This window comes from Setaria italica, chromosome III, assembly GCF_000263155.2.
Source record: "Setaria italica strain Yugu1 chromosome III, Setaria_italica_v2.0, whole genome shotgun sequence".
NCBI lineage: Eukaryota > Viridiplantae > Streptophyta > Magnoliopsida > Poales > Poaceae > Setaria > Setaria italica.
In genome coordinates, this window is record NC_028452.1 from 20,724,058 (window position 1) to 20,739,137 (window position 15,080).

General features: G+C 44.1%; 1 protein-coding gene and 1 pseudogene across 1 annotated transcript; one reads left to right on the plus strand and one right to left on the minus strand.

Moving 5' to 3' along the window:
* The first annotated feature begins 918 nt into the window (after positions 1 to 918).
* LOC101779172 (uncharacterized protein Cbei_0202) lies at positions 919 to 8,031 on the plus strand. Its single transcript, XM_004962037.3, has 13 exons — positions 919 to 1,365; positions 1,889 to 1,951; positions 2,470 to 2,898; positions 3,520 to 3,591; positions 4,075 to 4,200; positions 4,296 to 4,508; positions 5,180 to 5,227; positions 5,909 to 6,070; positions 6,179 to 6,340; positions 6,902 to 6,995; positions 7,133 to 7,251; positions 7,329 to 7,373; positions 7,459 to 8,031. Exons 1-13 carry the CDS (start codon positions 958 to 960, stop codon positions 7,693 to 7,695), a joined length of 2,178 nt encoding a protein of 725 aa, XP_004962094.1. The 5' UTR covers positions 919 to 957; the 3' UTR covers positions 7,696 to 8,031.
* A 2,486-nt stretch (positions 8,032 to 10,517) lies between these two features.
* On the minus strand, positions 10,518 to 12,998 carry LOC101779571 (annotated as a pseudogene).
* Positions 12,999 to 15,080: the final 2,082 nt, after the last annotated feature.

Consider the following 15,080-nt stretch of genomic DNA (forward strand, 5'->3'; position numbering starts at 1 on the left):
CCAATCTCCTCCAATCTCCTATTGAAGGATACATTTTGAATTCCCATCTACTTTGCATAATTTTGATAAAATAACTGTTAGTGTACAAACGCATCGAGCAAATGATGAAATGAACATGCTGCCTCGTATAAAATGAAGAAATTTGGATTTTTAACACTCCAAACATGTGCCTTCGCACATTTGACACTGTAAAGATGGGTTTCACAAATTTGATATCCAAATCGTTGACTTATTGATTTATTTGATATTTTGCCTCTTAACTTTTTTCCAATAACAGGTATATGAAGTGACGAATATGCCCCCTTGGACTTTATTGTAGTTCGATCGATGGGTCACCACGCCGGCCCAGTCGAAGTCGTCGCGACGCCAGGCGCTCGCATTGCCCGCCGTCGTCTTGCCGTTCGAGCTGTGCGTCCGCCCTGGCCGCTGTCGCGCGCCCGCCGGCTGTCAAGCTGCATTGACGAGTCTCAGATGCAAGTAATCTAATTAATTTTTAGAATGCTAATCATAACTGTTCTCCTGCTCCTGCTGATCGGTAGAAAAGATGGGGAGGGGCAGAGGAGGGGATCAATAGGGAGAGAAGATGGGATGGGCAGGCGTGTGGACCTGACTTCGGCGGAGGGCGGCGCCCGACGATCGGCGGCGCGCGGCAGGCTGCAATCACGCGATGCGTTCTGGACGGGTGGCAGTTGAATTGTTTCACCGATTCAACCAGAAGAGATATGTGCACGTAAAGCAAGGTAGTTTTGCCATTTCAGAAAGTTAATAAATAAAAGGGTAACAAAACCGTTAAAAAGGTAAAATGCCATAAGGTGCCATCAAATATGCTAAACCACGTGTTTGGGGTGTAAAAATAAATTCAAATTTCTCGTATAAAAAGACCCTGAATAAACCTCTCGTCTAAACCCCACTCTTATCCGCAGGGGCGCACACGCTCTCCCTTCTCCAATCCTCCCCATGGCGCTGGCGTTCGCCACCGCCGCCGCCTCCGCCTCCGCCTCGGGCCTCAGGCTCGCACCCTTCTCCTTGCCGCCCCCACACCCGCTGCGCACGAGCCCTAGCCGCGGCCTCCTCCACGCCGCGGGCACGTCCTTCCCGCGGCCGCGTCGATGCGGGTGCGGCCCCGTGGTGCGCTGCGCGAAGCGCACGGGGAAGCGGCGGTACCCGTCAGAGAAGAAGCGGCTGGACAAGCGCCACAAGGAGCTGCTCCGCCAGGCCGCTCCGGAGGAGGGAAGCGAGGGGCGGGAGTCCGGGTACTGGCGGCTCTCCAAGCTCGCAGTCCCCGCCAGCGACGACCCCGGCAAGGACTTCACCGGCATTTCCCTGCCGCTTCTCCAGGCCATCGCCAAAGCCATCAAGTTCCCGGTACGCTAATCAATCACCGATTGAAATCGATGGGGTAGTGTAATTTGAAATGCCGTGCAATTGCGAGGACTTTTAGGGCTTGCTGAAACAGAGGTTTGGTGCGTTCAATCGTAGGCTTAATGTACCTGTACTCCGACCGACGGCGCTAGAACCCCATACAATGGTAGAAATGTAGTTTAGCTTAGTGCTATTTAGTTAACATGATCCCCACTTATCTTGGCATCAGCACAATCCATTAAGTTGTCGAAACCTCTGGGCCTAAGGTAGGGTTTGCAATCGAGTTAACATCTGCATGTTTTAAGGCAACAACAAATATTGCCATGCTGCATTCTGAATCTGCAAGTTAACTGGCAGGATGAGTGTTGTACTGATGCACTGTGCATAGAAACATGCAATCCAAAAGGTTGCCTGCTTGGATCCTCTTATTATTCCATAGTACCTCATTCATCTTCTATGCTGCTGTTGTTGTGGTTGAGGGTTTTCCTACAATTACATGTCTCTAATTGATTCTGCTGTGCTGCAGGTTGCTTCTATGCTCCCTGATGAGGCCTTCACTGTTATCCGCAAGTCATTTGATGCACGAAAGGTTTTTCATGGATTGATATCATCTCTATCTTAGTGATGTTGAAACTGCTAAAATGATTCAGATGAATTGCATTACATTAGGTCAAAATAGACATGATGTTAAGAAATCATATAGTAAGCTTCATCATACTTCTCCAGAGTTAATTTGTCAGTGTTTTGTTGATGGTTCTGCAGTCCACACTCACACTAGATGGCAACCTTTTATTTTTTTTATCGTGTACCTAACCATTGTGGACAGCCCCATAATGTAAATTTGTGGAGTGCACTAGTGACAATGATGGGCATAGAAAAATCATGAGGTTCTGGAATAATGGTGATATTATGTGAAATCTGCGTACTCCAATCAAGTAGTTTATCTGTGTAGTCATCTGACCTTAGATATTTTTAGATACATAATTCTGCCTTACAAGAGTTTGTTCATCTGCATAGCGTTTGTAACTGTATTTCTGCTAGTATTATAATATAAATGGAGATATTTATTGGTACCATTGAATAAAAAAACATGTTTTACATCTACAGGTTTTGAAAGAACCTCAGTTCAGTTATACTGTTGATATGGATGTTAAGAAGCTTCTTGATATGGAGCCAAGGGCATGGGATTTTATTGCTCGGTTGGAACCCAAACTTGGAGCTGTAGAATACATGCCTAAAGAGAAATTAGCTTCAGATCTGGTCAGCATGCTCAATGTTAGCAACGAAGGTTACAATAATGAATTAGGAATCAGGGATACTCATAATGGTTCAATTTGTCCTCAAGATAAGAAGCCAAGAGTGGCAGTTATAGGAAGCGGACCATCTGGCTTGTTTGCTTCCCTTGTACTAGGTGAGCTTGGTGCGAAAGTTACCTTATTGGAGCGTGGTCAGCCTGTTGAACAAAGAGGGCGTGACATTGGGGCTCTAGCAGTTAGACGAATTCTACAATCAGAGAGCAACTTTTGCTTCGGCGAGGTATTTTCTTGATTCCTATTTTGCTACTAAGACATCACAAAGTATCAGAGAAGTCAGCTGCCTATGTTTTGCTATATTGAAATATGTAATTTATTGATATAATAAATTTAGAATGAGTTGTTTATCCTAATTTTATAATCTGAAAAAAATGTAGGAAGACTTAATTAGACTTCATCTGCATATGGATCGTCTAAGGATGATTCTGATGAACTGAATGAATCATGAAGAAAATATTCTGTAATAATCTCTCATATAGCTTTCCATCTTGTTGATATCTTTTCATACACATATTATATCACAAAATTATTTGAATACAGTTAAAAACTAACTCGTACTGAAAAATATGAGAAAATTGTGAACTCCTTCATGATTAATTCCGATTTTCCTTTTTGTTTTTTGCATTATCTTTGAATATTAATAGGTCTGTTTAGTTTAATGATCTTTACAAGTAGGAATTATGGCATTAGACAGCCCCAGAAAATGTTTTGGAGTGTCAGTTACCCATTTGACAACTGAAAGATATTAGATGTGTCAGTAATGATCAAATGATTAATCCCATGTTCATGTTCCTTCAAAACTTTAGGCCATCAATTCTTGATCTTCTGTCCTTAATCATAGCAGGGTGGTGCAGGTACATGGAGTGATGGGAAGCTTGTGACAAGGATAGGAAGAAACACTGATGGTGTTCAGGCTGTGAGAATCTTCCCGCTCTATTTGTCATATCCATTTTCTCATTAGTGCATTGTGTTACAGTGTCCAGGCATGAATCTTCGTGCTCTACCTTAACCTCAAATATTGTTTGTTGTAAAAGTTCACTGTCATGTTTCATTTATTCAAGAGAGCATGACTTCTTCTGCATGAAATAGCTTTGGATAGCAACAGAAAATTCTTGAATCATTTTTTATTTTTTAATTTCTGACACATCTTCTAATACCTTTTATGCTGAACATTGCAATTTATTTTTCTTCAGAGATGTGCCTCTTGAGTGTTGACTGAAGGAATTAATTCTGAGAATTTATGTTTCAAATTCTGTCTTTTATTCTTTTGAACCTATTTATCGGGCATTTTGTATTTTTGAAGAGATTGCGATCTAAATTAGAAGAGTTCTTTTAAGCAATAGTTCAAAGTTGACTATTCTGTGTGTTTAATATAGTATCCATGGGTCTTGGATTGCAGGTTATGAAAACATTTGTTCACTTTGGAGCCCCTCGAAACATTTTAGTTGATGGGAAACCTCACTTGGGTACCGATAAACTTGTTCCTCTCCTGCGAAACTTCAGGCACTACTTAAAAGAATTGGGTGTAAGTTTCAGCATATGTGTCTTTGTTAAGCTTTGTTTTTTTTTGGTTCTGCAAGGTGTCATGTTTTGATGTACCATGTTGCATTTTTTTTACAGGTTACCATAAGATTTAATGCTAGAGTAGATGATCTTATAGTGGAAGAAGGACAGGTAAAGGGAATCGTGGTCTCTGATTCAGAACTACGGCCGGGTTCTGGCAGCCAGAAGCTATCATTTGATGCCGTTGTATTGGCTGTTGGTCACTCAGCTCGTGACACATATAACATGCTTCAGCAGCATAATGTCGACATAAGCCCAAAAAGTTTTGCAGTAAGTTCTTTATGCTATTAAAAGCATGTTCTAGGTAGATATTGCTTACATTGGTCATGTCAACTGGTCACATGGCAGCCAATTTATATTGAAAAATATGAAATCATGTTTTTGAAAATGCAAAAGTTGCTTGGGTGGTTACTCTGGGATATGGGAATTGCTTAAACTCAAATTTAAAATGGTGTAGTCTGCATCCAGTTCAAAATAAATCTCATTTTAGAGGAAGTGCACCCGTTCCAAAGTTTTGGTTGGATGTCGGAGGTAAGTCCTGTGTTAGTCTCTGAATGGAATATAAATATTAATATTGAACAAATTTTGTTTCCTTTCTCAATCAAATCAAATAAATCATATAACTTAGATGGTGATGCTGTGGATACATACTAATGAGCCCCTGAACCTTTCACCATAGCTTATCAATGTTCTCTATGTTAACGATATCCTGCTACCCTATTTTACTCTCCAGCATACCTGAAATACGACTTTCAAAGGCAAAGGTAATGATAAAACAATTTTTTGCACTCCCACAGCTTCCTTGGAAATGCATATAGTTACATTTTATTTGACCAAACTTTGGGTCTAACTGTTGCTCCCTTTATCTTTGCAACTACTAAATTATAATTACTTTCCACTTCGGTTCATGTAACTAAAAATCAAAGTTTCTCTCCTTACAGGTCGGCTTAAGAATTGAGCATCCCCAAGAACTGATAAACAGTATCCAAGTAAGACTTATTTCTTTATTCTGATCTTTTTTCTGGGTGACACATGTATCATACTCCCTCCGTTCTTAAATAGATGACACCGTTGACTTTTTACTCCAACTTTGACCACCAATATCTATTGGACAAGTTAGTTAACTAAAGTAAAATATATATCATTATGTCTATTATCAAATGTATTTTAGATTTAACTTGTAGGTTTATCTATTTGCAAAAATATTTGTAGAAAAGACGAATAGTCAAACGAATGAAAAAAGTCAACGGTGTCATCTATTTAAGAACGGAGGTAGTATTTGATTTTCAGTAACTTAGTGGTCTTGAACACAGACAGCTATTTTCAAAAGGGGAAAAGTAAAGTCCGATTATGTGAAGTTTGGGGTGTTAGCATGCATTTGAGCAATCTGTCTATAATCAGTGAAACAATAGAGAAACTGTGTTTTGTTCCAGGGTCTTTCACCCAGTTCTGCGATACAGATAGCAGCTTGGATTCATTTCTTTTGCACAGAGACACCGATGTGCCCAGTGTACTATAGGAATGAATCATGATTTAAGTTGTTAATTATTTATCTGGTTGGTATAGCATGTGTATGTCTGGATTGAAGGTTGCAGTATCTTAATGTTTTCCCATGATCTGCTGACAACCACTGATATTTTGTATGATATTGCTACTGTCACAAATGTCAGTACTCTGAACTGGCTGCTGAAGTACAGAAAGGACGTGGGCGGATACCTGTGGCAGATTACAAAATTGTGAAGTCTCTTGGTGAAATAGATGCAGGGGATGAGGTTGACATCGCCGAACAAAGTCGCACTTGTTACTCATTTTGCATGTGCCCCGGTGGACAGGTAAGTCACCTTCCTTTCCACCCCCCTCCCCTCCCCGCTATCCATCTCTCTGACGTACTGTGTGTATTGCGATGCTATGTCCTTAAAAAATTTGAGACATGCATGCAGGTTGTTCTAACTAGCACAGATCCATCAGAATTGTGCATCAATGGCATGTCATTCTCACGACGTGCATCGAAGTGGGCAAACTCAGCACTTGTGGTCACTGTATCTAGTCATGATTTCAAACCATTCGAATCCCATGGTCCTCTTGCAGGTGTTGAATTCCAGGTACTTGTTACAGGAATTCTCTGTGATAACAACAGAACTGCTCAAATAAGTAGTTTGCAGAATATCTACTTGTCTTCATATATACTGTACGTTGAGTAAGCAACACGTTAGATCAATCACAGAGGGTTGCATGGGCTTAACTTACATAAAGATAATGGCATTTTTGCTAATCTGTAATTTGTTCCTCATGTTTTAGTCAGTTAATTATGTTTTACAATATAGAAACATATTTATTAGCATTTGACCTTACTGGTCACTCAATTGTGCAGAAGTGCTTGTAGCAATTATGTATCCAGCTTGGGTAGAAATGACATGATATTATAAACTATGCATATTGGGAGCAAAGTTTTATCTTTACTTTTAACCAGGACTGCTGTTTCCATATATAATTTTAAATATAGAGTCAATTAGTCAAGTCAAATTTTAAACAAATAATGTAACGAGTGGCAAATTGTTGTGCCTGGATTACTTTTTGCTCAACAACTTCTTTTCTTCATTGTTACTTAATTACAGTGGCAAATTCTTTCAAGCTCACAAAAAAAAATCACTCATTGAAAACAGAGAGAATTTGAAAGAAGAGCAGCTATGATGGGTGGAGGAAATTTTGTTATCCCGGCACAGCGTGTCACAGATTTTATCAACAACAGATTGTCAGGTACTGGTATTGCTAATACTTTTGAGGTAGCAAGTAATTAGTTACCACCTTGTGTGGGAGCTTTCGCCTTGGGTGCGCCCACTTCTTTTAGCAAGTAATCAGTTTTCTTCTTTCACTAACTTGGTTAGCTGTTCCAGTTACAACTCTCCCATCATCAAGCTACAGGTTAGGAGTTCGTCCATCCAAACTCCATGAGCTATTTCCTCCTTACATAACTGAAGCTCTACAACAGTCAATAATAATGATTGACAGAGAGGTACGAAATCTCCCTTTTATGTCTTATGATTTTTAGGTTCCACGTGCCCTTATTCATTTCCTATGATATGCTTTCAGATGCCAGGCTTTGTTTCTAGTGAGGCCCTACTTCATGGTGTGGAGGTACGCAAATTGGTGTGCTCTTTTTTGTGATTCTTCACTTGTTAATCATTAACCCCATATCTCTTGCTGATTTGCAACCACCCAGACTAGGACGAGCTCTCCCTTGCAAATTTCACGACATGGAGAGACATACGAAAGCACATCATTGCGAGGATTATATCCAGTTGGTGAAGGTGCTGGCTATGCTGGGGGCATCTTAAGCGCTGCTGTGGATGGTATGTATTGCGGTTTTGCTTTAGCCAAACAGCTTTCTCTATTCCATGGTGATATAGAGTCATTTCTTGGCAAAGCACAAAAGCAAACAGGTTTTGTAAAATATTGAATATCGGTGACTAGTTTTTTTTATAGGCACGACATTTTTAGAAACAGAATTTCACCGTGCTAGTGTAGTACGAGTACATAGTAAATTTTGGTCACATAGAACAGCTGTGATAAGTGAACTCATCAAATAATTTGGGCTAAGTTGATGTAGAAGAGGAGAGCTATATCCAGTGAATTTCTGCCATAGATAAATCAATGTAACAAATAATTTACTACTCCCTAGTTTGTCTAGCATGATTCAGAGCATTTCATTGAAATTGCTGAAGGGCTTGTGTTTGAAAGAACAAGGTTTCATAAATCTTATTTACATTTACCAAGCAAAAACTACATTTCTCAATTATTTGTTCACTCTGCTTAAGTGATGTTACACTTTCAGAAGGTTTGTCTTGGCCCAAGTGCTTCTTTAGTCATCCTGTTTAAGAAATATACGAGCCCTTTTGATGTCTGGAGTTCGTATCAATGTAATGTGATGTCTGGAGTTCCTCTACCAATGCAAAGTTAATGGAATCTTAAGCATACTATTTAAGTTGTTGGGGGATGGTTCAGACCTGGAGTATAATGCTGACGTGACAACAGGGTTTGTGGTTTTTATCCGTGGAAGGTATCAACCTAGTCTCTAGCATACCCTGGACTGTCATAGTCGGGGCAGGTTTCCATACTTAGGGTGTTCGATGCTCTCTCACTTCTTAATAGACTGGCAGAAGTGCCCGTGCGTTGCTACGGGTCTCTACCCTCTCTGAAATAATTATATGCTTATTCCCTATTCATGTTCATAGTGCTATATCATTTTTCTTCTTCTCCTTCCCAAAATTCTGCACAAGGAAAATTAAAGAAGTAGATAAACCATCACTAGGAGAAAAGTTTATGGGTTTCATACCAGGTGCTATCACAAAAATATGGAGGTTCTGGATGTAACTGGATGCTGTGATCCGTCACCGTAATTGGATGTTGTGATCCGTCACCGTAACTGGATGCTGTGATCCGTCACCTTTTTTAATTCCTGAGTTATTTGCCATATTTCCCTATAATCTTTGCACTAAAAAAATGTAACTTTGGTGTGCATAATTGAAATCACAAATAATTTATTATCACAATGTATGTTGATCCAATCATCATCAATTTTAGTATTAGAGTGCTCCATGAAATTTGTATTTGGTCTCATGCAGATTTCTCCAGCTGTATAAGCTCTAAGTTAAAATTTAAATTTGCAATTCTGATTAAATTAAGGAGGTTAAGCTAGCAATATTGTAGATCAGGCCTTGAGGCTATCTAGGTTGTTTTGCTATTATTTAATTTATAATATACACAACATTAAGTTTAAACATACATTGAAACTTCTGGTATATAGATTCAGTATCCACGCAACTCCAATTTTAGCTTTCATGCATTGACATGTTATTGCAAGCGTATTGCCCATGAAACTTTTAACCTATAAAAAAGAAAAGAAATTGCAAGGCTAAATAAATGCTTACCCTTGATTAGAATTTGCTGAACCACTTTTAAATTTAAAACTTTCATTGCATGCAAATTCATCTAGCAATTACCGAACCAACTTAAGTATACCTCGAGCCGCATAGTACTAACGAGCACTCCAGGTAGCACCAGGAATGTCAGGCGGATGCCAGGCATTGGTGATAGCCCGCGGTTAGCGTCGGATGCCTGCGGTCAGTGTCGGCAGTAGGCAACAGGGTGGAGATGCCGCACTTTGCGTTTGTGCTAGGTAGAATGCTACAGCAACAGCTTGTGCTTTGCTGCTGCATGGATTATATGTGAGATTGCAGCGGATTGCTTCCGAGAAGGCTGGTGCTAGATCAGGGTGGCGCACACGAGTGCAGCAATGGGTGACAGCACCCGTGCACGGCGAGATTGGAGCTTCGTGTCACGCCACCGGTGCGGCACGGTGGGGAGCTTGGGAAACAGAGGAGATGGATCGGAACTGCTGGGCTGTTTGACTGGGCCGCAGCTTCATGCTCCTATCACGGTGGCGGGTTGATTACGAAAAATGCAAGATATTTTTTTGCAAATCGTCAAGAAGTATGATTGTTTAACTTCTAGGACTGCAGGTTGATTACGAAAAAGTTGGGGAACTTTTTTGCAAAACCACCACGACGGTTGGAAGGAATGACCGCACTTTATAGATTATAAAAACATGCATGTTGAAAGTTTTAAATTTAATTTTTGACCATTGACTAACATACACGTCTTCTTTAGATGTATCATTCAAAAATGATATTAGTAGATTTGCCACCAGGTACTTCCATGGTATAATACTTTTGATAATTATCCCTATCATGTGATTTGAAAACGAAGGTTGAATGTCTCTGTTAGGGATGTGCCAATATTTGAATTGACATGTGGAGAACCGAGGTACTAGTAGCTATGCTTGTGACGTCCATTGGTAGATATGCATGATAGGCAATTCCTGTTGAAGTGTTTTTTAGGCCACCTGGTCTCCCTTGTGCACTAAATAAGTTGCCTTGATTCACTTATTAGTTCTGGGCTACATCTAGTTCCCTTGGTGAGTCATGCCCGCAGAAACAACCTATCAAAGATAAATCTCAGGCATAATTTGGTATTGTAGACCTAGTTCCGTTGGTGAGAGGCAGCCCAGAACCTAGACTTGGCTCTCTAGCTGAACTTTTTATGCTTTTCTTGACCGTACATGAATGGTACATTCCTTACCTAGTTCTGTAGTTCTTCGCCCTGCTTCCTTTTTTTCTCGTCCGTGCAAGTTTACAGGCTATTCATCTTTTAAATTTAGTTCTAATGAATCAGCCAAAAAAAAAAAGAATTCATCTAAATTCTGATATAACGTTTTCAGTATACAGAACTGAAATTGCCTCATTTTTCTGCGTCAATAGCCGTCCATTGAATCTTCTATACACATGTCATTCAGTGAAGACTGAAGAAATGCAGCAAAATCTCTATAGATCAGATGATAGCAGAGGCCAAAGCTCTGCATCTTTTACATCGCCATCTTTCAAAGGTTGAAGCTCCACATGCTTCTCCTCGCTTCCTTTCTCCTGTCTCCCATCTGCGCTCTCTTGGTGGTCTGCTACTTCCAACTTCTTGTAGGTGCACAGCTTTGCACAGATAACAAAGTACACTACGTTTATCACCTGCAGTGTCCCCACCAGCCAGTAGTACCGATCCAGCTTCCCTCTGTTGAGGTTGTCCTGAAGCCACTCCCCTTCTCCCTTGGTCCTCTCGTGCACCGTCGTCACGAGCAGTGTGCCCATGTAGCTCCCGGCCGACATGGTTAGCCAGTACAGCGCCGCAGCGGAGCTCCTCATGCTCTCGGGCGCCTGGTCGTACAGGAACTCCATGCGCCCGACGTCCATGAACGCTCGTCGACCACGCCGTGGATGGCGTACTGCGGCGCCATCCAGAACACGCTCATCGGGGCTGTCCAGGAGGCCATGCCTGACCGCCGCCCGCTTCCTCCTCCCCTCGACGACCGCGGACACGATGTTGCTCAGCGTGCTGATGGCGAGGCCGATGCCCGTGCGCTGGAGGTGCGTGATCCCCGCGGGGTGCCCGTGAGGCGTCGCAGCCTGGGAGGGTGCCGAGCATGGCGAGGTTGGAGAAGATGAGCATGGAGGCCGGCGGGATCTCGAGGCGTGCCGTGACGCGCCGGTCCATGGTGCGCTTGCTGGATGGCGAAGCTGTGGTTGTGGGAAGCCGAGGTGACCAGGACTCCAGGAGGATCCCGGCGCCCCAGATGGGCAGCATGCGGATGATGGACTTGAGCTCCTCCACGCGGTGCACCGTGGACAGCCGCCATGGCCGCGGGACGCCGGTGCTGGTGAGGTCGCCGGGCGTCACGATCGCCGCACGGTCAAAAAAGCTAAAGAAAGAGGGCACACATGGAGGCGTTTTAGCTTACACGTCCTCACAACATAAGATAAAATTAATCTGCTACTAGTGTAGGGAGACGTGAGTTGGTTAGTGTGCAGCAGCCGGCCGGCGGTGGAGATGCCGGAGTCGAACTTCTTGTCTTGGTAAAGGTGTCTGGGGTTGCTCGGCACGGCCACATTTCTCTTGCGGAACGCAGCGACGGCGACCTGGGCCAGCCGCGTGAAGGAGCCATCTTGACGTACAGAGGGTAGCCCGACACGAACGTGGTGACCGCGACGAGCATGACGATGGTCGGGACGCCAAGCCCCCACCCCCACCCCACGTTCTCCTGGATGTACACCACCAGGGTGATGGCGGCCAGCTTGGCAAGCTCGACGCCGAAGAAGTAGAGGTTGAAGAAGCTCCACCTCCGCTTCGCGCTAACCTCGCTGTGGCACGGCCGGTCGAGCTCGAACTGGTCGGCGCCGAACGCCATGACGCACGGTCACGTGCCCCCGGTGCCGATGGACGTGCAGAGCAACGTCAAGTGGAGGACGAGCAGGGTCGAGGCGGACGCGCGAGCGCAGGCCTGGTTCGTTCCGGTCGTGGCCGCGCAGGGCGGCGGGCGGAGCGATGGGAGCAGCGCGGAGAAGGTCATGCTGACCATGCCGAGCGGGTAGATGACGGACCCCGCAGCGATGGTCCAGAAGCGGCCGGTGAAGGAGTCGGCGAGGAGGCCGCCGATGACCGGGGTGAGGTTGGAGAACCCATGGAAGTTGGTGAGCGTGTTGGAGGCCTCGACGAGCGGCAGGTGCAGCTGCTGCATCAGGTACGTGATCAGGTTGGCGTTGAAGCCGATCGTCGCGAACCGGTCGCAGAAATCGTTCGCTGCAGCACGCATATTCTCAAACTCAACTCCGAGCATGGCTAATGTGATCAATGAGAACTGAGACAATCGGTGCGTAGGGTGGATAGGATTAGGATAGACACTTCACCTAAGATGAAGAGCATGGTCTTGAAGCCACCCTGCTTCCTCTGCTCGTGCATATCGCCTTCCCCGTGCCGTTGCCTGCTCGGGTCTCTCTCCGCCATTGCTGGAAGACGTGAAGCAGGAGATCCAGAGGTCCCCCGGAGATGGATTGGGGAGAGAAGAGTAGGAGGAAGTTGAACTTTCCATATCTGGGACTACCAAGTGCTTCAAAAAATCAGTATCATACTCGGATGTTACGGATGGTAGCCTGCTGGTACCCCCAGCAAGTAAAATATGACCCTGGCCAGGCCATGCCGGTGCACCTCGTGCTCGCAACTGGTGACGGCCTATACGTGAGATTGATGCGGCATTTCGCCATGGCAATTGCTCTCGTATCGTAGTTGGTCTGAAACTGCAATCGTTTCTATGCAGGATCGTGCTGTTGGATGAGCCATGTGCCGTGTGCGCACTTGCACTCATTAGCTGCCTCGCTGTCGCATCCATGGCTCATCCATCCGTTGCACAACCAAGTGGATGGAGGGCAGGATTGGGCGTGCATGCCTATTCTGTTCTGGTATTGTTCGTCTCACTTTGGCACTCGAGTATATTCTCCGGTGCTGTGCAAATAACCGATCATGTGACTGTTTGGATAGCCACCATACTCTGTGCAACATGGGAGTGCGTCAAACCGACATGATGCCCGATGGGTCCCCCTTATTTCTCTCCTTCCTCAGCAACGGATTAAAAAGAAGAAAAAGGAAAAACGGATATGTTTTAAAACATTTCGAACAACTCGCTCAGTTTTAAAACTGACTGCTAGCAAGTTGTTCGGTTCCCTCCCGGTAGGTACAGTGGGCAACCAATGCGCAGGTAAGCCTGTTCCTTGCTGCTCATGACACGACCTGAAGCGTCTTTATGCGTGGATCGTACACCTGGATGCGCACATTGTGTTGGTGTTAGTTGCTTGAATCTCTTGCGTTGCGTCCATGGCTCACCCCGTGGCGCAACCAAGTTGAGGATGGGATTGGACATGCCCATTCCGGTGCGTTCTACCTTATTTCAGAAAACCAAACCCTACTTTGCCAGTTGCAACCAACCAGCTCCTGCAAGCTCTGGGTGTTTTTCTAACTTTTCGTCTTCGACAGCTATGGCAGTATGTAGTCGATCTGTTGCAGCAATCCTGTAGCTATAATTGCGTAGTGATCGGCCTGTTAGCAGAGGTCTTAAAACGCTGTGTACTCTGACAAATCCGTGTTCTTTTCTTCTATAAAATTGTCGTGCAAAGCTTTTGCATGTTCGATAAGTTCTTCTAACATTTCTGGCAAGGTGCACATTTCCCCTCGGTAGGTACAGTGGGATTGTGGGAGGCAATGAGCTATGAGTATGGGCATCTTGGATGCGCCTGATCCTCACTGCTCATGTCACATCCTGAAGCTATTGGAGATAGGAGAGAGTAGCTGCTAGCTCGTGGCTGCATCGGACGCCTTTGGGTCAACGGTTCCTCAGTCAGTGCATGTTATGTTTCAGATAGTGTCACAACGATGCGTCCTTATCGTTGCCGTTATACTTGTACCACTCCTCGTCCAAGCTCAGTGGCTAGATATTTTCCTCATCGTGGTTTGCTGCACTTTCTTTTTCCTGTACTTCTGATGTCACCGCGTCCTATCATGGTGGATGACACAGCTCTATGCTATTATGAGGATAACAAGTTTATTTATAAACGCATGGCCGGATTCGTTTGGAACACAAAGGATTTCATAGAGAACAATATTCTAAGAATATATATATATATATATATATATATATATATATATTTAAAAATCATATTCCAAACCGAAGCTAAAGCTAAAATGGTAAAAAAAAATCGCTACATTAACCTCAGGTAACTTGCTCAAATTCCCAGAGCTAGCGATTCCTCTCTTCCAAACAGTGCCGTGGTAGTACTGTATAAAACTATATAAAGTGCTAAACTTTGCCACGTTTCGCTGTAGAAAGTAGCCTTGCAGAATATCTCTGCTTCTCATCATTGGTATCTATTTTCAACCCAAAAAAAAAGATACCGGCAATGTTTCTCAATCGCCGGAAGTGCCAAGGACCATGCAGGCATAGGCATAGCCTTCCCAGCAAGTAGCACTAGTGCCCGTCTCTTTTCCTCCGCCAGAAAAGAGAGAGATGCCAATAAGCATCTCCAGGGCAGTGGTGCCGCCACCGTGCGCCGAGCCACTGCTGACCCGCCCCACGACGACGCCGGTAGACGGCACCGCGCGTTGTTCATAGCACGACAAGGAGTACAAGGTAACTCGTTGCTTTCCTTGATTGTGGCGTGGACGCACGCGCGCATCTTTGGTGCATCAAGAATGATTTCTCGTGAACAGCATGAGGATAAGGGTATCCACGGGTCAGCTCCGGTGGCGTGCGGGAAGGTATGAAAACACGTGGAGCGCAAGTCAGGAGGTCGAGCGAATCAATTCAACCCGGATATCATGGGATTCATGTTGTGAAGCAACTCAGATTGATTTTCTTGTAACAACCGACTAGGATTAGATCCTATCCGACTTGTAATCCTAGGTCGTCAGCCT

What these genes read in the sequence shown, in the direction of transcription:
- LOC101779172 (XM_004962037.3), top strand. Translation starts at nt 958, where the DNA reads ATGGCGCTGGCGTTCGCCACCGCCGCCGCCTCCGCCTCCGCCTCGGGC. An exon ending in AACTGATAAACAGTATCCAA is followed by an intron (nt 5,228 to 5,908) that starts GTAAGACTTATT and finishes CACAAATGTCAG; the next exon opens with TACTCTGAACTGGCTGCTGA. An exon ending in TAATAATGATTGACAGAGAG is followed by an intron (nt 7,252 to 7,328) that starts GTACGAAATCTC and finishes ATATGCTTTCAG; the next exon opens with ATGCCAGGCTTTGTTTCTAG.